The 21,913-nt window shown below is 40.0% G+C and overlaps 1 protein-coding gene across 9 annotated transcripts in view; it reads left to right on the forward strand.

Moving 5' to 3' along the window:
- BMPR1B (bone morphogenetic protein receptor type 1B) overlaps window positions 1-21,898 on the forward strand; it is a 401,543-nt gene extending 379,645 nt beyond the window's left edge. For all 9 annotated transcript variants that reach the window (XM_074396464.1, XM_010340137.3, XM_074396469.1 and 6 more), the window contains 3 exons: window positions 8,346-8,521; window positions 12,433-12,563; window positions 14,335-21,898. In XM_074396464.1, coding sequence (XP_074252565.1) covers window positions 8,346-8,521; window positions 12,433-12,563; window positions 14,335-14,460 — 433 coding nt within the window. In that variant the 3' untranslated portion in view covers window positions 14,461-21,898. The remainder of the gene's footprint in view (window positions 1-8,345; window positions 8,522-12,432; window positions 12,564-14,334) is intronic.
- Window positions 21,899-21,913: the final 15 nt, after the last annotated feature.

Genomic DNA, 21,913 nt, shown 5'->3' on the forward strand with positions numbered 1-21,913 from the left:
GTGCTGATGCATTTCCTGCTCAGCAGAAATTTAATCCAGGTGATGTGTTGGCGGACATCACCATTACCCTGAGCCTCTACTGGGAGGAGAAAGCAATGACACATGAAATGCCTTGAAGAAACTTATAGAGCTTTTCACTTTTCACTCTGAAGAATTCAGCAACCCCTCTGATACTTCAGTGTCAGAATAAAAGGTTTTCATATGGGAAAAATAAATCCTGACTTAGGGCTCTCAGGTTTTAAATTTAAATAGAAAACCTGCAGTGAAGACTAGTCCTTCACACTGATGTCCGGTGGGACATCAGTGATCAAGTTGATTGTCAAATTAGCCAAGTGTAAAAGAGATAGGGCAGCTTAGCTCAGAGGGTTCTGAATTTCTTGAGTCTTGCTGATACGATTCCTTTTAGCACTGCTTTTAAAAAGTGATGTGGCTAAATGACTCACTGAAGTCATAAAACAACACTCATTTGTGATTTAGTGAACACTCCCAGTCAAGGTTTCTGCAGCCATAGCCACCTTAAGTTGAAGACTTTTTAGTTCTCAAGTTCTGTTTCTAAGATACCCTGAGATTTCTTGGGATTTTATTATAGCAGCAGCGAATCTTGATGAAAGTTGCTGCAGAAAATGCCCCTCACTGGTGAGCATCTGCCAGGTAGAGTTCAGTTCTGCAAGTCAGTTCCTCAGCTATCTCCAGGATGCCGCAGGAAACAGAGCGATGTGCACAGCCCCTTCTTCCACAGACTTCTGAGACTCTTTCATGTTTTGGGGGAATCAAAGTCATCTTACCGAGAGATGATTTAACATCCTGTGTAGTATATGTTGTGTTTAGTTAATTGCAGACATCACTTACAAGCCACAAGCAAACCCATGGCCTCCCTCACATGTGTCTCATGCCTCCTTTTTTCAGGCATTCTTTTTTTTTTTTAAATATATATTTTATTGCACTTTAGGTTCTGGGGTACATGTGCAGATCATGCAGGATTGTTGCATAGGTACACATATGGCAATGTAGTTTGCTGCCTCCATCCCCATCACCTACATCTGGCATTTCTCCCCATGTTATCCCTCCCCAACTCGCTACCCCCCACTGTCTCTCCCTGAGTTCCCCCCAATGGACCCCAGTGTGTGATGCTCCCTTCCTTGTGTCCATGTGTTCTCATTGTTCAACACCTGCCTATGAGTGAGAACATGCGGTGTTTGATTTTCTGTTCTTGTGTCAGTTTGCTGAGAATGATGGTTTCCAGGTTCATCCATGTCCCTACAAAGGACATGAACTCATTGTTTTTTCTGGCTGCATAGTATTCCATGGTGTAGATGTGCCACATTTTCCTTGTCCAGTCTATCATTGATGGGACATTTGAGTTGTTTCCAGGTCTTTGCTATTGTAAACAGTGCCTCAGTGAACATATGTGTACATGTGTCTTTATAGTAGAACAATTTATAATCCTTTGGATATATACCCAGTAATGGGATTGCTGGGTCAAATGGAATTTCTATGTCTAGGTCCTTGAGGAATCGCCACACTGTCTTCCACAATGGTTGAAGTAATTTACACTCCCACCAACAGTGTAAAAGTGTTCCTATTTCTCCACATCCTCTCCAGCATCTGTTGTCTCCTGATTTTTTAATGATTGCCATTCTAATAATCACACATTTTTTAAAGTACAGTTCTTTCTTCTTAGGCAGTCTTTTAGATTTTTTAGGGTGTACAATGTTTACTTCTCTTGTCTTTCTCCCATCTGTTACCTTTTTTCTCTCCCTTCTTCCTCTCTCTCTCCCCCTTTCCTCTCTCTGTTTGAGGCATCAACAACATCCAGCAGGAGGACCACCCGCATGTGCCCAAAGGCTCAACGAGGTAGAGCCACCTTGTGGGAGCTAGCAACTCTGCCCCTGCACTCGCCCCTCATTGCCACAACAGGCTGTGCTTAGGACTTTCATGAAACTCTTACTTCAGTTTATGGTACAGTGGGGAAGGTGCCCTGTGCTCAGTCAAGCAGTTGGGGCTCTTGTTTTTTTTCACATAACATGTTTAGCCAGAATTTCTGTGTTTAGGTTTATAATTAGGAAGCTTAATTAACATGAAAAATGTTTAGTATATATTATGAGGTTAAAGAGATGCTATATTTTTAAAAACTCCCCTTATTCCTTACCACCAAAACAAAAATCTTTTGCCTGCCCTCATCTAATGCATGATGGTCAGAGCTTAAGGCATGCACTGTTTCCTGAGTCCACAGGGGTGTTCATGTTTCACTCTCCAGCCCGCTCAGGATCACAGCTGAAGGCTCCACTTTCAGTCTTCTGCACTCACAGGCAGCCCCATGACTTCCCTCCCACAGTCACACCAGCACCTGCAGTGCACACACGCCATCCCGGCAGCAGTGCTGCACTAAGGGCACACCGGGGGCAGCATGCCAGGCACAGGCAGTAAGGGAGTAGGTATACCATCTGTAGATAATAAAATTGATTAAAATCCTGCTTTTGTTGTCACCATGTACCACAGTTCTTACACCAAGTCAGTGGTTAAAATATATCTCCCAGCAGGGTGAGTGGCTCCCATCATCCCCTCCTTGGTATGACCTTCCCTGGCACCTTCAGAGGAGAAGAGGAAAACCTTAGTTTTGTGTGTCTTTTAATTTTCTTGTCTCTCTCTCTGTCTCAAAGTCTTTTCTTTTGCTCCCCTTCCCTACCCTCAAAACTGTAGCCTGCAGAACTCTCCCTTACTTTGTGTCTTCCCTGGGGTACAAGAGCCACTTGGAGTGTCCATACACTTCTGAAGCCCTTTGATTATTAATGTAGAACTCATACTCCACCATGCTGGCGTTTTCTGTATCATACCACTGTCATTCAAGTGACCTTGGTCAGAAATATGAAGTTGGTTTTCTGGCCTCTTCATATAATCCTAGCTGAGAGCAGCCTTGCATTTTGAGATGCAGATAAATGCAGGTATTAACCTCATTCCTTCCTGGTACAGCAGGGCATTCAGCATTATTCACTGCTTATCTGGGAAGTTGAAGGAGTTGTTTTCCCCTTTGCCTATCAACTGAGAACTACAAGTTCTGCCTTTTCCACATGGTATAGTTGCTGGCTCCTCATTTCCTAAATACGAACAGCTCACATTTGAAGATATTTCTACTGGAGATTGTGATGGAAGGTAGTACATAAAATTTAGTCCACCTGGACATTTCTCCCTTTTTTTTTTTATTTTTTACCCCTGCAGGGCTTAATGCCTTATCATAATCCTAAGCTAGAAGGACAGAAACCTTCTTCTCCCTCACTGACTTCCCCTTTACCCGCACCCTCTCAAGTTACTATTAATTTCTTACTCAGAAAATTGTAGACATTTAAATTTTATCCTGTTCCAGCCCCACTTTCCCTAAGTGTTTATTGATTTTTTGAGATGAGACCTCACTCTGTTGCCCAGGCTAGAGTGCAGTGGTGTGATCTTGGCTCACTGCAACCTCTGCCTCCTGGGCTCAAGTGATCCTCCTGCTTTAGCCTCACAAGTACTGGGATTACAGGCATGTGTCACCACACACAGAACATTTTTGTATTTTTAGTAGGGATGGGGTTTGAACTCCATGTTGCCCAGGCTGGTCTTGAACTTCTGGACTCAGGCAATTCACCTGCCTCCCCAAATGCTGAGATTACAGGTGTGAGACACCACAGCAGGCTTTTTTTTTTTTTTCTTTTTTTAAATACTCATTAAAGCAGGATTTGAAAGCAAAGCAAGCTTTTTTTTTTTTTTTTTCTTGAAGAGGACTTTATCTGACATCCTTTAATTTGTTTTATTTTCTTCAAATTGTATTTTCATTTCCTTCTAATTCTACTTAAATCTGAATTTCTTTAGTACTCACATTAACAGGGACAAAAGCCATGTTGGATCTAGCAGGAGAATTAATTATTGAAGCATAAAAGGGCAAAATTGTCTACTCTTATAATTCTCTGAACCCTACTCTTTAGTAATGACCCCTTTGTGCAGATATTTCCAACCTTCTCCATGGGAAAGAAGCAGATAACATTTCATCTGTGGTGAATGTAACGCTCTTGTTTTTAGTGGAATATTTTCAGTTCTCCTTCATAGCAACTCATTTTCTCTGTCCAGTTTATTTATATCACTTTTGTTCTTCCAGTATTTATGCCAATAACCTATCCTGTAATCCTTGAAATGTACATTTTTCTACTTCTGGATCCTGCTAGGTTCTTTCAACTTATACTTAGAAATATATATGCTTATATTTGTGATATGTTATAAACATACACAAAAGTATAAAAATGAGATACCCATATAATAATTTAATATCAACAGTTTGCCTTGTTTTTCTCTCTTGTTTTTTTAAATTAAACTTTTAAGTTCTGGGGTACGTGTTTGCAGATCATGCAGGATTGTTACATAGGTATACACATGCCATGGTGGTTTGCTGCATCCATCCCCCCATCATCTACATTAGGTATTTCTCCTAATGTTAGTCCTCTCCAATCCCCTACCCCCTGCTATCCCTCCCCTAGATCCCCACCCCCAACAGGCGCCAGCATGTCATGTTCCTCTCCCTGTGTCCATGTGTTCTCATTGTTCAACACCCACTTATTAGTGAGAACATGTGGTGTTTGGTTTTCTATTCTTGTGTCAGTTTGCTGAGAATGATGGTTTCCAGCTTCATCCATGTCCCTGCAAATGACATGAACTCATCCTTTTTTATGGCTGCATAGTTTTTCTTTTTGAAAGAAAGAAAATGTTGACGATAGCCCTGTTGCAGTCCAGTTCTATTTCATTTCCTTCTATCCCGCCCAGAAGTAAACAGTATCCTATTTATATCTCCTCTGTAAGATTCTATAATCTGACTTCATAGTTACATGTAGCTACTGCACTACATAGGATTGTTGTGTGGGTTTGGAATTATTGTCTCTGAGTCTGCATCCCTTGTGCAGTATCCATCTTTTCTTGTCAACCTTGTTTCTTCCCTCCATAGCCCTCTGTGGACAAGGAGGCTAGAGGAAGCTTGTGCAGAAGACACCCTGACCTTTTCTGCCTCGTTCTTTCTTCTAGAGCTTTTCTTCTGTTGTACTGTGTCTGTTGTCATGTGTACCACACCATCTGATGCTACTTCCACTCTCTTTTTCTTCCTTTCTTCTTGGTACCCCAGTGTTAAATCACTTTAATTTCTATTTTTGGCTTTAGGATTAATACAAGCTGAGTTTTTCTCTGCCATTACTTTGGAACAGGTAAAATGATGTTACTGACAATCCAGGAAAGAAATGTAGTCTAATGACTTTCAATTATAGAAACATGCCTGAGGGAAGAAGGGGCAGAGTGAAATGACTTGGAGGATCTGACACTTTACAGTCTCAGATATGAATTACCTGTGATCTTCATGTTTGTTGTTTAAGTGTAGTGCTAAAGGCGTTTGCCAATAGGTTAATAGTGATCTTTCACAAAATTAGTTTGCTCAACAAAATTCTATTTATCCTTCTAGAAAGTGGTAAGATCGCATTTTATACAAACCAGAGATTTTTACATTTCCCTTTAAATTATCCATAGCAAAGTTTATTGTAGAGAAACTTTTTCTTCTTTGATTTAAAGTACATTATTTTCTTGTCATGTGCAAGACACACTGAGAGGGATTGGAGCTGTGCCCTTTGGGGATCTACCAAATGATTATGACAAGTATTTCGGGCTCAAAAAAGTTTATGGTCTTAAGTTGGAAAACAGATTACTTATTCAAATGTTATTAGGGAGAATATTTATTCAGCTACTACTAGGGCAAACATCTAGGGCGGGAGTGGAAGGGGAGGAGAGAAGTGTTTTATTGTTGAACATGCATATGTATTTAAGGGACTATGTAAGGGACTGTTGGCATCTGATTGACATTCAGAATTCTTGAGTATGTTTTTGCAGTGTTTAAGAGAAAGAATTTAGATACAAACTATTTATAGTCCAACTGTCAGAAATTTTAGTTCTATTTCATCACAGGTACCTTTCATTTTTCCAATAGATGTCTCTACATTACACATTCCATTATCTTTTCCTGACCTCCCAAATCCAAATAAACGTTAAGGAGCTAAGAGTAAGAATGGAATGGAATTGCCTAAAATCTTTGTCAGCTGTGGTCAGATTACACCTTTGGCCTTTCTAAATGCACTTCTGTGTGGATTGTTTTAAGAATCTTCTTGATTTTCTTTCCTAGTCTGTGTTCTGGAATGTAGTTGAGGTCTTTAACCATCTTCTTTTCATCTGCAAACCCCCATGTTTGTTTTCTCTGCATGGGACCCAGGACTTCTTACCTGGGGCCACCACCATCTTCCTGATGATTAAAAATTAAAATTAGAACATGCTGGCAACACATTAATGAAATCCTTACTCTGTGCTCTCATGAGAGGTATCAGCAGGTGAAGTAGGAGGAGAGTGTGCTTTATAACTGGAAGCAGAGCTTTTGTAGCATCTGTTAAATCTGACCCGTTTCCAGTTTACCACTAAGTCTCTTATCAGCATACTTCCCCCACCCCACTGTCATTTATCATTTATACATACAGACAAATGTCAGTTTTCTATTATGCCAGTAAATGCTGAGAATTAAAATTTTAACTTCTTTTTCCAGTTTTAGAAAAGAGCCCAGAATACTGGGACCTGTGTTTGCATATAAGGAATACTAGCTGTTTTGTTTTTAAATTACATTTTAACTTTTTTTTTTAAACATCTTAGCTTTTATTTAGGGAAACAGGCTAGTTATTATTGCATCTAGAAAACCATGAGGGGCCTAATGAGTACACTGATGACGTATCTGTTGAAATAATTAAGAATTTTAGCTGGAAGTGTGTTTAAAAGGTTCTAAAATGAAGCTTTATATTTTAGTAAATGTAAAAATTTTGAGATATACAGAGGGACACCTGAGACACATAAAATTTTCTCAAATGACAAAAAAAAAAAAAAAACCGACACATATTTCATTTTGGAGAAGTGGTCAAGGCAATGAGATCAAACCCAAAGATTTTTTATTTTTTGTGGTTTCCTGAAGCCGCTAGTGTTTTGCTAAGTTTGGTACTGATTGTCTGTGACAGCAAGATAAGCGTGATATTCAGTAAATGAATCTGTTTTCCAGGTTGAGGAGAAATAGCATGTAAATACTTAGAGTCAATAAAGTGTAATGAAAAGAAAAAGCAAAAAAAGTTCTTGGGAATCAGGAGGTAGAAAGATTTATCCAAGGTTTTCCACAAAGTTCAGTTTAATGAGTTTCTGTACCTTTTCTGTTTTATAGTGTACCTTATTTGGTTATAGTCTGTTCATGTGTCAGAACTAGGGTTTGTTACTTTTCTACTTAGTTCCTTTACTCTCTGATGACGTACAGTGCTTAAGTATCTAATATGTACCTAGCACCGTGTTGGCAGGGCTTGCGCATGTCGACTCATGTAATCATCAGTCTAGTCATTCAGCACCCTTAGAACGTGGGCTGGAACTGTGGCTCCAGCTCACTGCACTGAGGCAGTGGTGCCCAAGGGCCAGTCTGCAGGTTGCTGTCCCTCCGTCATTAGTTTTTTTGCAGTCTATGGGAAGGAATAGTAAATGGGCCATGGTGTAAAATTTTCATAAAGCTAAAGATGTGGTATTCCGTTATTGCTTTCTTGTGTTTTTTTTTTTTTTTTTTTTTTTTTTTAAATTAATGCTATTTGGTTCATGAAGCAATAGTGATAGTAGGAAGCGTTTCTATGTACCCCACCTTGTCAGCGTGAAGCAATTGCATGTCTTTGTTGGTTCTCTCCTTCTCCCCTTTTTCCACTTGTTTGTGGATCTAAGAGCTTTACAACACCTGGCTTAAAGAATACTGTTGCACACGAAATTGGCATCTGTGCATGCTCATTTTAAGAGTGAAGTTTTTAAAATATGAAGGGAAGGAAGAGGTTTTTTTTTTTTTTAGGCATTTAATAGGTAATCAGCAGTTGTTTAGGGTATACATTTGCTCTATTGCTAATACAATTTTAAATGCTGCAGCTTCATTCTGACTGAGTTTCATCTTCGTTGGTTTCCTTCTAACTGTTTTTTTTTAAGAGATGGCATCTCACTATGTTGCCCAGGCAGGCCTTGAACCCCGCGGCTCAGGCTGTCCTCTCACCTCAGCCTCCTGAGTAGCTGGGACTGCAGGTGTGCACCACTGCACCAGCTTGCCTGTCATTGGGTTTTAACCTGTAAATCTTTAATACAGCTTTTGGCAAGAAATGTTCCTCCAGAGAATGTTTTTATTCCCTGGAAGGTTTTCCTTTCCCACCTTTCACTAACTAAAGCCGTTAAGAATCACCTGGATTCATTTTTGATGGTCCCCTTCAGTGCTGATAATGCTTTGCTTGACTTTTCCTTAGTGATACAAATGAAGTTGACATACCACCCAACACTCGAGTTGGCACCAAACGCTACATGCCTCCAGAAGTGTTGGACGAGAGCTTGAACAGAAATCACTTCCAGTCTTACATCATGGCTGACATGTATAGTTTTGGCCTCATCCTTTGGGAGGTTGCTAGGAGATGTGTATCAGGAGGTAAGAAACAGTGCTGTCTTTGAAAAGCTACTTTTGGAGCTACTGTAAATCCTTTCTGATCAGAAATCAAAGTTACCATACTGTCTGTAAGATCTGTTTTTATTTTCCTTTTTCTGCTGATGCAGTCATAATGCTTTCAGGAAATTATATTTGATATCCTAGAATAATCTTTGACTGCTTCCTCTCTCCACCTGCCACTAGACACACTGTCAGCTTCCCCTTCCTTTTCAAGCATCACTGTTTTCTGCTCTGTGTATTGTCTCATTTCTCTCTTGGGTTCTTCCGCCAGCAGTTGCTCCATCAGATCAAACTCCCTTGTCTATCCCTGCCAGTTTCTTTTCACCTAGCCACTGGGCCCCATCCCCAACTCCATTCCCTGGGATTTCCTCTGCAGAGGTGACAGTAATACATAAATGTGGGGTAGGACACCCATTTCTTACCTTCTCTATTTATTTTTTATAAAACTTCCCCATAAAGCAATTTGAAAACATCAGTTTTTTTTTATCAAAAAGAAATTAAAGTATCAGTGTATTGTTATTGTTTATGATAATTTTTTCTACAAACATAAGGATTCTCTAGTAAAACCAATTATAATAAACAAGAAGACATATTTAAATATTCAGAAGTAATATTGCTTGTACTATTTTGGTTGCTGCACAATCTGTCTTCAAGTAAATTCTGACACCTCTTAGGCAAGGCGCTGAATCTTCGTCTTTTCCGTATCAAGTGCTCTGCATATTATTTCAGCATGGTTGTTCTCATTAAAAAGCTTTGATGTTGCTGCTTTTCCTCATAGGGGCCAATTTAAATCCATCCTCATGAAAACATGAGTTAGCTGAAGATTCTGAAAGTGAAGCATGCACTTAACTAGTACTGAGATTTGTTCTTGTCCCTGCTGTTTATGTGATGCCTTGGACAAGCATCACATAAACTTGTCTTTGTTTCAGAGTTCTCCTCTTAAGGGTCAAGTGAATTATTTTATCACTTCTGTGGTTGTATGGTTTCAATGAATGTAAAGATAATGAGACCTGCCTCGCACATAATTAGCACTCAGTACGTGTTAGCTATTATTACTATTAATAATTTTCATTTTGGTTGGTAGAGCCATAACATCTTTAGGTTTGTATTTAAATACAAACAAGAAACAGCTAATCAATCCACATTCACACTTTGATAGAAAGATCATCTTCAGTGACACAATGCCTTCTAATCATCACCTTGGGAATTCTGAATCTGTTATAAGAAATTTGAAATAGAACCCATTCTCTCATTCTCTCTGAAGTGAGAGAACTATATTGTCCAAAAGGAAAGTTAATGCAGGAAATTTTCTCTAACCAGATATTGAGTAAATTTCCTATTGTAAGTATAAAGTAGTAGTAACCAAAAAATTAACAAATTGTCTATGCCTTGATTTCATGTCTTATAAAGAGCAGTAAGGCTCATGTTTGCAATCCCAGCATTTTGGAAGGCCAAGCAGGGAGGGTCACTTGAAGCCAGGAGTTGAGGGACTAGCCTGGCAATAAAGTGGGACCTGGTCTGTTTCTCTATTTAAAAAATAAGTAGATGAGCTTTAAAAAAAAAATAATATGTTTATACTTAATTAAGATAGCTTTGTGGAAGTTGAAAGTGTAGAGAACAAGATTATTTTGTTTTCTTGAACATCTAAAACAAACAGGGCTACAAGAAGCCTATATTTGAAAGCCTATGGGCCAAATACAGGAGAAATTATTCTCATCTTAAAAACAAGGTAGCTTTATGTAAACAACAGGGTATTAATTTGCGTTTGCTTTGCTGGCGCTGTCTTGATTTCGACACGGAGATTTGCTATAATGTTGCCTTATTTTTAGAGCTGTTGGAATCCCTGCTCTGCCCCATACCAACTGAATGGCCTTGGGCAAGTTACTTAACCCCTTAGAGCCAAGTTTACTCTTCTGAATAGCGTAGAGAATAATGTTATCCATAAACGCATTTGTGAGAATTTAATAAGATAAATTATATAGCATACCTAGTTCCATAATTGGGATATAGCAGGCTTTCAAGACGTGATTTTATTTTCTTTTTCCAGAGAGGCAAAGCATACAGCATTCTATTTTCTAACATTTTATGAAGATATTAGAAGTTTTTTGGGGGCTTTCTAGTCCAGGCACCATTGGGTAAAAGAGACACATTCAGATGTATGCTTTTCCATCTTTTAAAGGAGAAGACAGATAGAAAGGTTTGAGGTTTCAAACATAGAATTAAATGGTAGCTAACAGGAAATTTTGAAAATTTTGATTACATGGTATGGAGAAAGGAATAAGACCTATAATTCAACAGTTAGATTTGAATAATTCATAATTTTAAGTGGTGGGCTCTGGCTTTGTCTGCTGTAGTATACACACCTACCCCACCCCATCTATTAGTCTATCCACCAGAGCAGGCGTCCCCAAACTTTTTACACAGGGGGCCAGTTCACTGTCCCTCAGACGGTTGGAGGGCCACCACATACTGTGCTCCTCTCACTGACCACCAATGAAAGAGGTGCCCCTTCCTGAAGTGCGGCGGGGGACCGGATAAATGGCCTCAGGGGGCCGCATGCCGCCCGCAGGCTGTAGTTTGGGGACGCCTGCACCAGAGGAAGATATGAGAGGGGTTAGACAGATGTGGGCCTTGCCTTCAGGCTGTTTCCAGGGACATGGTCCTGAGAATTAGAAGGGGAGAAGGAACTGAAATGAAGCAGAGCACATCCTGCGTGTTAGGCCCTGCACTTTTCTTATCTCATATAGAGTTAAAACACAATGGAAGGAAATGCCAACGTAGATAATATATATCATTAAGTTCTGTGTTCACAGCAGAAGACAGGACAAATGGTGAGTTGGAATGGTCTGAGAAAACTTTTGAACTTTCTGATGGTTGATGATTTTATATGGATTTGAGTTTACAAGAAAAGACAAAACACAGACCCCAGATTTTGGCAGAGTAAGCTCCCAGTGAATTTAATGATGTGGTATATAATCTGCCACCTCGATGGCATCATCATTTTCAGGTGAAAAGCAATGACATTCCTGTAAAAGATGATTTAGGATAGGGAATAGGGGTGCTCCCAAAAGATTGTTCAGAGCAGCAGCCTCTAATGTAATTATTATGAGGAGTTAATCTGAGAAGGTGAAAAAGAAGACACTAGAAACCTGCATTTTTAAAGAAGAGGAAAAAGGTAGAAATGAAATACTAGGAATGATAAAATGAAATAAGAGTTTAGTGTGCATTTTTATGAAGATGCCATAGATTTGTATTTCTTAACGCTTCTTTTAACAATAAATATTTTTTCTAAGAGTAATGTATTCCTTATTGAAAATTTGGATAAATATAGAAAAAAAAGCAGATAATCCTTGGACCTAAAAAAATTTATAGTTAATATTTTTGGGTGTCTATATATTTTCTGAATTTGTAATGTGCAAAACACGTTCCTATAATTAAGCAGAAAAAATGTAAACCTAGCATTTTGTTCAAGTAGGATACACTTGCAAATTTATTATGATGTTCATAGTTTCATACTATAGTAATAGAAACAGTCACATGTGCAGTATGAGTTCAGGATGTGTCTTGCAAATTTGCGTTGAGATTTAATATAGATTTGTCTTCTAATTTGCTCTTTGTAAAATTGGAAATAAGTTTAAGATGCTTGTTTTCCTTAGCTTTTGGAAATTAGGAGAAAAAGGCTTAAAGACTTTTGATAATATTTTTCACTGGGCTTTGTATTCATTTTTTCTAAATTAGATTAAGCAGCATTTGAGTAAATATTTTCAAGATTTATTTTGCTATTTTTCTGCCTTACCTTCTCTGCAATACTGATGGCACTTTTCCTTTGAGAACAGTTTGTGTGTTAGACTTTTATTTCTACTTTGCAGAAAATAATAATAACATATTTTTAGGTATAGTGGAAGAATACCAGCTTCCTTATCATGACCTAGTGCCCAGTGACCCCTCCTACGAGGACATGAGAGAGATTGTGTGCATCAAGAAGTTACGTCCCTCATTCCCAAACCGGTGGAGCAGCGACGAGGTAAGGCCTGAGGTAACCGTGTGGCTATGACCAGCTTCTGAATTGACTTTTCTCTTTTCGCCAGAATTCTGCATATTCATTATAGAAATTCTTCTTTGTTTGATGGTGATGGTGCCTCATTGCAGTAGCTTATATGAAGATAAGTGTAGTATATTAAATTACTTTGTTCCCCTTTTCCAATTTTATTTTGCCACTTCCAGAATATATTGAGTGGGTCAGCGTTTAGCCTGCATAACAAATAATATTATTTTCTTTTTTTATGTCTTGACATTTGCATAAAACCTATTATTTCTCTGTGTTTTTTTAAAGCATCATGATTTTTCTCTGTAGCAAACTCATGTACAGCGTACTCCCATTTTGATTGGAGAAAAAAGGAGGCATGTTAAAGGGATACAAGTTGACCTAGTTAAGATGCCTGACAGTGGTGGGTGTCTTTGTTAATAAGGATGATGAGATGTGACCTGAAGAAATCCACCTTCAGCTTGACTCTAAGAATGTAGTGTTGTAACCTACGTAGGTCTGGAAAGGTGCTGCTAGGAAGGAGGAAATGGGTCTTGCTTTTCCTAACTCCTCCTCCTGTTCCACATTTCTCTCCTTCCACCCTCCCAGCCTTCAAACTCACCATGTTCTAGAGTTCTCTCATGGACTGGAATATTCAAGATGAGTTTGAAGCACCACTGGGGGCCAAAAATAGGCGCTTATCAAACATATACCAAAGCACTGCAAAGGAGGGACAGAGCACTATTTCTTAAGTGTAAAAACCATTTGAAAATCTCTGGGCCAGGTGTGGTGCTCATACCTATAATCCCAGCACTTTGGCAGGCCAAGATAGGTGGATCACTTGAGTCCAGAAGTTCAAGACTAGCCTGGCCAATATAGTGAAAACCCGTATCTATTAAAAATACAAAAAATAGCCAGGTGTGGTGGTACACACCTGTATTCCCACCTGCATTGGAGATTGATGCACAAGAATTGCTTGAACCTGGAAGGCGGAGGTTGCAATGACCCTAGATCATGCCACTGCACTCCAGCCTGTGTGACAGAGCTAGATGCTGTCTCAAAACAGATAACAACAATAAAAACACCCTTGGTTCATTGGTTTTGTGTCTAGTTACTAAAATGCTGAATAATGTATATGTTTTCCAGTGAGCTATGCAGAAAGCTTTAGGAGATGCTGGAGCCCTGTTATTGTAGACATTTGGTGTTTCTTGAAGTCTCTTTGCTGAGGATTTCTTATGAAGTGAAATTGTACTTTTCAATAGGAAGACCAATAATTGATGTACCACAGGAGAAAGTTTTAGCGATGCTGTGCACAGGTCATTAATCTTGTTAAATGGTGCAGTGTGATGCTATTATTACAGCAGACAGCTGTGATTTAGGAATAACTGTGTTTGTTTGCATAGTATGGAATTAGATAAAAGATTTAAACTTATCAAGTGTTGTAAACAATCTGGGAGTATAGAGTGGAATACAGACTCCCTGGGTATTTTTATGTTTGCTTAACACTAACTTCAAAGACATCCTTCTACAATCAGCAAAACCACCTGCTTGCTTCTGTCACAGAGAAGACATGAACATCTGTTTTAGTCATATATAATTTTGCATGAAAAAAAAGTATGGAATTTTATTTCTACATGGTTTTAAAGGTACGTTTAAAAAATATATTCAAACTTAATGAACCTAAAACTAAAAAGCTACATTGTGTCAGGTGCCAGCCTTGCAGATGATATATTTTTCTAACATTACTCCAATTTGCTTTTCTCTTCCTTAGTGTCTCAGGCAGATGGGGAAACTCATGACAGAATGCTGGGCTCACAATCCTGCATCAAGGCTGACAGCCCTGCGTGTTAAGAAAACACTTGCCAAAATGTCAGAGTCCCAGGACATTAAACTCTGATACGAGAGGAAAAGTAAGCATCTCTGCAGAAAGCCAATAGGTACACTTCTGTTTGTGTGCAGAGCAAAAGATATCAAATAAGCATCCACAGTACAAGCCTTGAACATCATCCTGCTTCCCAGTGGGTTCCAACCTCACCTCTCAGGGAGCAACCTGGACAAAGACAGAGAAGCTCCCAGAGGCAGATTGATCTGTGTCTGTTTGTAGGAGGGAGAAACCGCTTGGGTAACTTGTTCAAGATATGATGCATGTTGCTTTCTAAGAAAGCCCTGTATTTTGGGATTGCCGTTTTTTTTTTTTTTTTTAAAGATGCTTTAATTTTGCCAAAATAAAACAAATAATGTGGATGGCTTAAGGTTTATAGTATTATAGTTTAAATAACAACAAGAAAAGTTCTTCCCAGAACTCTGCTGGAAGGTAAATTAAAACACATGTCTTTCCATTGGTAAAATATTGTTGCACTCTGTGAACCAAAAGACAGTCTAAGTTGGAGATCGTAGAATGGAACTCATCTTAAACACGCTCCCAACCCCGCCTGGGCCTCCTCCGACCACTTTGGCCATCCCTGAATTTTGGCCCACTACGGTAATGTGAATTCACTGGGTACAAACACCACCTGTCTAGGACCACACTTGGAATTCCTGCAGTTTGCCTTTTACAGCTCTTCAGGCAATATGGAACAAATGAAGGTTTATGTGACTCTCATAGGAGTAATTGTTGATAGGTGTTCTTCAGAACCACTTCATATTTCTAATTGTGTTAGGCATCGCTTTTGTGATAAAAATCCTTTTCAAAGAAAGTTTTTTTAATGTACACAGGATAGACCTTTGCATGCTTTTGATCTCTCCATCAAAGGATCAATATTAAATAAAATTGTCATGAGTTGTATTGAAGACAGGGTGCTTTAAAATAGAGGTAATTTGCTCTTGTGTTGTACAAGGAACCTGTCAACAAAGGTAGGGAATGAGGGTGATGGTGCAGATGGCTTGTATCTTATATGTGCAAAGGAGCCAGTCTTAGAAGCACAAGAAAAAAGTGTGCATACCTTATTTTGTATAGATAAAGATGATGTCTTTTTGTTATTGTCTTTTTTGTATGTGTGTGAGGTAAAGAATAGAGAGAAAACATTTGTCAGGCTAATTTAACTACATTTTATTTTAAAAGTAGAGAAGAATAACCTCTAGATGGGACAGCAGAGGAGAGTTAGAGGAGGCCACAAATATTATGGGCTGCTGTGTTTTATTGTTCTAAAATCAATATGGATCTAACACATATATTTTAAGTGATCATTTCACATCTTAGGAATGCCTACTCATTTTATTTTCTTATAGTGATGTTCAATTCACTATTTAATTTATTATATTTTCTTTTCTGTGGCACTTATACAAAATATCTCTTCACCTACTTAGTTCTACAGGGTTTTAACTTTGGAGCAACCTGAATAAAATCATTGAGAGGGCCAATATTCTTTAGCAACAGGAATATACTCAAGTTGTACACATCCTGCTCAACTTTATTCATGTACATTTCCTTACTGTGTTTTTCTTTTGCTTCTTAGAAATTCTGAAGTGGTTAGTGGTTAGTAAAGAATTTCAAAGTACTTTCCCCCTTTTTTTTTTTTTTTTTTTTAAGACATTCCTTCCAGAATACTCCAGGGGGCAGTGTTTTATAACACATTTTCCCCACTGGGTGACTGAAGGATGGAGGATTTTTGAAAATTTGACATCTACATGAAACATGAGAAAACATTTTCCTCACTTCTGAAGTAGGTTTGCAGCTGGTAACTTGTTCATCCAGAAAGCATTCTAAAGCAATGAGAGTTTGCGAGCTGTGCTTACAGTTTGGGAGAATCATAAGGATTCTTTCTGTATTTTGCATTCACTAACCAGTGCTTCATAGCCACATTTTGTTTGTAAGTAAGAATTTCATAATCCTTGAATTTGGAAAAAAAAATTGTGTTTTTAAAGAGTGAAACGGTTCCAAGTAGAACTGTAATCAGAATGCTGCTTTTATTGATATTAAAAATAACCTCAATAATAATGTAAAGGTTCCTTTCTCAGTGTCAGTTATATTCTTAGGGTTATCTTAGAAGGAATATATGGTTAGAACCAAGTGTGACCAATCATTTGAGCCTTGGAGAGAAACTTCAGTGCCTCTAAACAGATCGTCTACAAAACAACAAGTAAATATTTATGCCAGTTAAATGGGACATGTTTGTGTTTCTTGGGTTTTCCTAAATTTAAGTGAGGTTAGCCCTTACCTTATAGAGAAAATTATATTTTCTTTTTGGTAAATACTTGAACGTGGATAACTTCAGATCAGAATATTTTGTGAGGAGGTGATGGTTTGAAATTAAGCTAGATTTCTAGGGAGGTGTTCCAGTGAAGAATGGGAGGAAATTAAAATAGTCTTCAGACTTCTTCTGTATTCTATTTATTTGGTTGCTTTGGAAAAGATTGGTAGCTTACTTTCTAATCCCCCGTCTAATTTATTCACTATTAATATTTTAAAATTATTTGAGATACTTAAAAAGCCCCACTTAGCAATTATAGTCTCTCAATGAAACAATAATTTATTTATAAGTAGATTTTTCTCTTTATCTTACCAAAATCCACTTTACTTACATAACGCTAAATTGTTCTTAAAGACTACCTACTCATTTTCCAATAATCCTTTATTATTTCAAATTTTCTAGCTGCTCAGAAGTGAATTTTATTTGTCTTTTATTTGAATAAATGAGAACCCAGAAATTAATAATGTAGTTTATTGCTTGCTGTCAGGACTATTTCAAAGACTAAGAGTTTCTTCTAACTCCTCCCTCTCAAAGGAATCCTAAATTATTAGTTCTTAGATAAGTTTCGTATGCTAAGGTATTCAGGTTTATTGTTTATGTATGTGTGTATATATATAAATATATATGTGTATATAAATATTATGTTCAGTTTGGAGTCTGGCACAACTCCATTATGTGGATTAGAGAGTAAAATATTATGGATGATAAAGTACTTAATGAAACATAATATTTATTTATAAAAGTGTGTGGATTGTTAAATCACGAGAAGAGTGCTATGAGCATTATGTATGAGGAAGCAGGTCTTTGACCTCCTGGAAAGCACCGCTCAAAAGTCATTAGTGACCATTTTTGAATTCCCCAAACAGAAAGCTTCTTAGAAAACATGCTGAGATTTTATTTACAGGGAATTCTTTGACATATTTCAATTGGTGTGTAGTCAAGTATAGCAAGTACTTAATGATGACTGAATTTCATGTTCCTGGAGTCATGCATATTCATTAGAAGTTTTATGTTGTTGCTCTGATCTGATTCTTCTTTGTTTTGTGGGTGGAATGGCACTGAGAGAAGTATAGCTTTTTTAAACTTGAAAATGTTCAGTAGTTATATTGCCTTAGAAAACCGAGACACATAGTAGTGGAAATGAAAGAAATGGCATCAGAAGTGACTTAATTTAGCCATTGTGATTCCTCCTGTAAAACAAAACAGAAAAAAACAATGCCATATTTTTTTGGAGAAAAGTTGGCAATATAGGGGTTTTGTTGTCTGTTTCACAAGAAGACTCATTTGTGTTCTTTCGGGGAACCAGTGCCTTACAGATTCTGTATATATTGTAATTATTCAGGACTAGGGAACAAACAATTGTATTTGTTACAGATTGTATATGGCTTTGTTTTAACATTCCCCTAAATAAAATGGTTTCATTCTTCCCTTGGAAAAAAAAAAAAACCATGACTGTTATCTTATAGTGGCGCTTGCTTGCTTATTTATTTATTTATTTTGTCTTTGGAAATATCACATTGTAACAGGTGGAAAGGCACAGTGAAGGAGGCAGATGCAGGTAAGTTATTCACATTTCATGGCAGGAGGACAAGAGAAACGGGCTGATGGCTTCTACTTTCTTCGTGAGGGAAACACAGTCATCTTCTGAGAAGGAGGGAAAAGCAGGGAAGTCAGTGGTTTGAGAGGAGTGAAGAAGGTTTAAAATTGCACAGGAACATCATAGCTTGCTGGGGAGAGAGCCAGATGGTCACGGGCAACTCTGAGGGCCTGGTTAGGCTTCGTGAAGGTAACTGTGGCACAGGGGCCAAGCGTAGACTCGGGACCACCAGGCGGCCTGTATGTGAATCCAGCTTCCCTCACTCCCCCAGGTGCGTGATTGGGCATGTTTTGACCTTTCAGACTCAGTTTCTTCCCCTTGAAGATGAGAATGATGTTAATGCCCACCATCTGGAGGTGTTCTGAAGATGAAAAATAATCTGTGCACCAAGCTTGTGGTGAGTGCTCAGCTATTACTATGAGTATTATCAGAGATTCATAGTGCCACTTGTGGTTTGTGGGTTTATCTTTCTGTTAGCAACACAGGTGTATAGAGACAGCAATGATGGGATTCATTCAGGGTACTGGTTCATCATGCAAATACACCAACAGGTCATGGAAAGTAAGAATTATTACTATAAAGGGGCTGATGGACCAGAGGAGGGAAGGAATTAATTAGAGGAGCTAACAGACCAATAAAAATCCCAGGTCCCAGGACAGGGAATCCTGATGGTGGTGTCTCCGCCGTTACTGAGAGAGAGGGGCTGTGGTCAGATTTCAAAGGGGAAACAGCCAGACTAAGGACAGCTGAGGGTGTGATCGCAGGAGTGGCTGAATTCAGTTCATGGACAACATGGTCGGTGATGAAAGAGAAACCCCAAACCTGGCCTTTAGATTTGTTGTCTTCATGGATTTTGAAGGTGGCAGTCTTGGGGAGAGGAAGGTTGTGAGTCAAAATTCTCTAGTGCCACAGGAGAGTGGGGGAGGGTTGCAGTCAGCAAGAGGCACAGAGAGGAGCTGGCAGGGCCGGGAGGCCTGGCGTGCAAAGCAGTGGGTTTTAATGCAAGGGTAATGATCTGGAATCAGCAGCGCTCTGTGAAAAAGACTGCACCCTCCTGCCAGCTGTGGAGTATTTAAGGTGTGGAAGGGTGAGGCTACTGCCACTGGCCTGAATCGTCGCCAAGGGAGTGGAGAACCCTCTGTGAAAGGGGTGGGCGTGTCTTAGGGCTGTTTTTTGCATGCATTATGGACTCTGGAGAGCAGAGTGAGAAGTTTGGTTTTGAGGGGATCCATTGGACATTGGATCAGGACCAGGGAAGCCCAAAATTGGGGAGTAAAGAGTGCAAGAAGGTGTGCATTGACACAGGGAATGAAGAGTTTGGGTGAGATTGCTGGTAGTTAGCCAGCTGCACTCATGTCAGAAGAGTGCATCTGGCACTGGGAATCAGACTGACCTGCTTAAAGTCAACCATTTCCTGACTTTTTTCATTCTTTGGAAGTATGTAATCTCTGAGCCCAGTCATCCCACCTGTAAATTCCCCCCTTTTAGGGCTCTTGATGAATGTCCGAAGTACGTCAGGGCCCAGGCCAGATGCATCACAGATGCTCAGAAATACTTCTTGCTTTCTCTCTCTCTCTCTCTCCCCGCCCCCTTTTTTTCTTTCTCTTTCTCCCTTTCTCCCTCTCTTTTTCCCTCTCTCTCTCGCTTTCTCTTTTCCTTTCTGCCTTTGCCCCTTTCTTTCTCACTTTCTCTTTCTCCCTCTCTTTCTCTCTTCCCGCTCCCTTCCTTCCCACTCTCCCCTCCCTCCCCACCACCGCTTCCTTCCCTTCCTTCCAGGTTTCACTCTGTCTTGCCCAGGCTGGAGTGCAGTGGCGTGATCAAAACTCACTGCAGCCTTAATCTCCTGGCTCAAGTGACTTTCCCATCTCAGCCTCCCAAGTAGCTGGGACTACAGGCAACCATCACCATGGCTGGCTAATTTTATGTTTAGTAGAGACAAGGCCTCAATATGTTTCCTAGGCTGGCCCCAAACTCCAGGGCTCAAGTGATCTTCCCACCTTGGCCTCCCAAAGTCCTGGGATTACAGGCGTGAGTGAGCCACCACGCCCAGCTGATACTGCATGTTCTTCCTGCCATGAGTTCCATTAGTTTAGCAGGATCTACAATTAGCAACATTTAAAACCAGCTGAGATTGGCTGTTGGTGCCTCTCTCCCACCTTCTCTACACCTCACTTCTGTGTGTGAGGTGGGCTCAAGTTAAACTTTTCACAGAACTCACAGGCAGATTGACAGTCAATCCCAGCTGAAGAAAAAAGGTTATTCTCTTGGCACTGGCCATTCTGTAGGTTGCAAGCTTGTTGTCTCCATCTGATCACAGCAGCAAAGTACAGATGACCGAACTCTCAGAAGTTTTGTCTCTGCAAAGTAATTCCTAACTTCGCCTCTAGGTTCTGACCTGAGCTCAGCTCTGGGGATGCCTGGGGCTGCGGAGGTTCTCCGCTTGGCACCCGTGTGCTGGTGCTGAGCCGAGCAGAGGGAGGCCTCAGAATGCCCCAGGGACCCCCACTCAGAGCCAGGGGCTTAGGCTGGGCCCTCAGTGCATGGTCGTTGAAAATGCTTGCATGCTATCCTAGGTCAGGCTTTCTCAGTCCACAGCTCCCAAAGCTTCTAATCAGGGGTGAGCGGCCTTGCAACAGGGCTGGGCCTTCGCCGCCATGTGTTTTCTGTGTCAAGCACAGGTTTTGTTGGTGGTTTTTTTGTTGTTCATTGTGTTTTCATTGTTTCACGTGGAATTCGGATTCTCTAGCTCAGCGGCAGCCCTCACTTCTCCCTCTGGTTTTACCCAGGTTCCAGTGTATGTATTTCCATGACTTCCTCAGCCTTTAAGAGGCATTTAACTTCGTGATCCCAGCATGGATTCAGTTTTAAGTCACTTTCTTCCAGGCCATGGCATGGATGGGTTTCTCAGTGCTGGGCAGTTGCTTACACCCCCCGGCCTCCGAGGCTGCGGGGAGGGGTGGCGGAGGTGGCGGTCCCTCTCCAGGCGGTCGCTCACGGAGGACAGCGCTGCCTTTGCTTCTAGTCCTCAGCGTCACAGCTGTTTTCCCACCTCACAGCGGAAGCCCTGGGCTTGCTCACCCTAAGGCAGTGGCCAGCAGCCCTGTACCAAGCTGAACTCCTCTGCTGGCAGTTGCTCACCTGTCATTTCCTACCTATTCCTATAGTTATTCGCAAACTTCATTTAAAATCAGATCTCTAGGGGCAGGGCTTGACACTCTCTTTAGAAGCTCCCGCTCCAGGGAATTCTGTGAAGTTCTAAGACATTGGTTCTCACCCTTAACTGCTCATTAGTGCTACCTGGGAGCTTTTTAACACCCAAGACTCAGGCTACGCCTAGACCACTTCCATCAGAATCTCTGGAGGTGTGACCCTGGCATTAGTTCTTAAGGTTCCTCGGGTGAGTCCATCGTGCAGCTGACTTTTTAGTGGCATCATTCTAGAACCTCATCCTGTGCCTGCAGGAGGTCGTGATCACCATCCACCCAGGACCCAAAGGCTTTCTGTTCTACCGAAGAAACACGTGGCAACTCTGAACGCGCAGGAGACCCTTGTTATAGAGTGGA

This window comes from Saimiri boliviensis, chromosome 3 (assembly GCF_048565385.1).
Source record: "Saimiri boliviensis isolate mSaiBol1 chromosome 3, mSaiBol1.pri, whole genome shotgun sequence".
NCBI lineage: Eukaryota > Metazoa > Chordata > Mammalia > Primates > Cebidae > Saimiri > Saimiri boliviensis.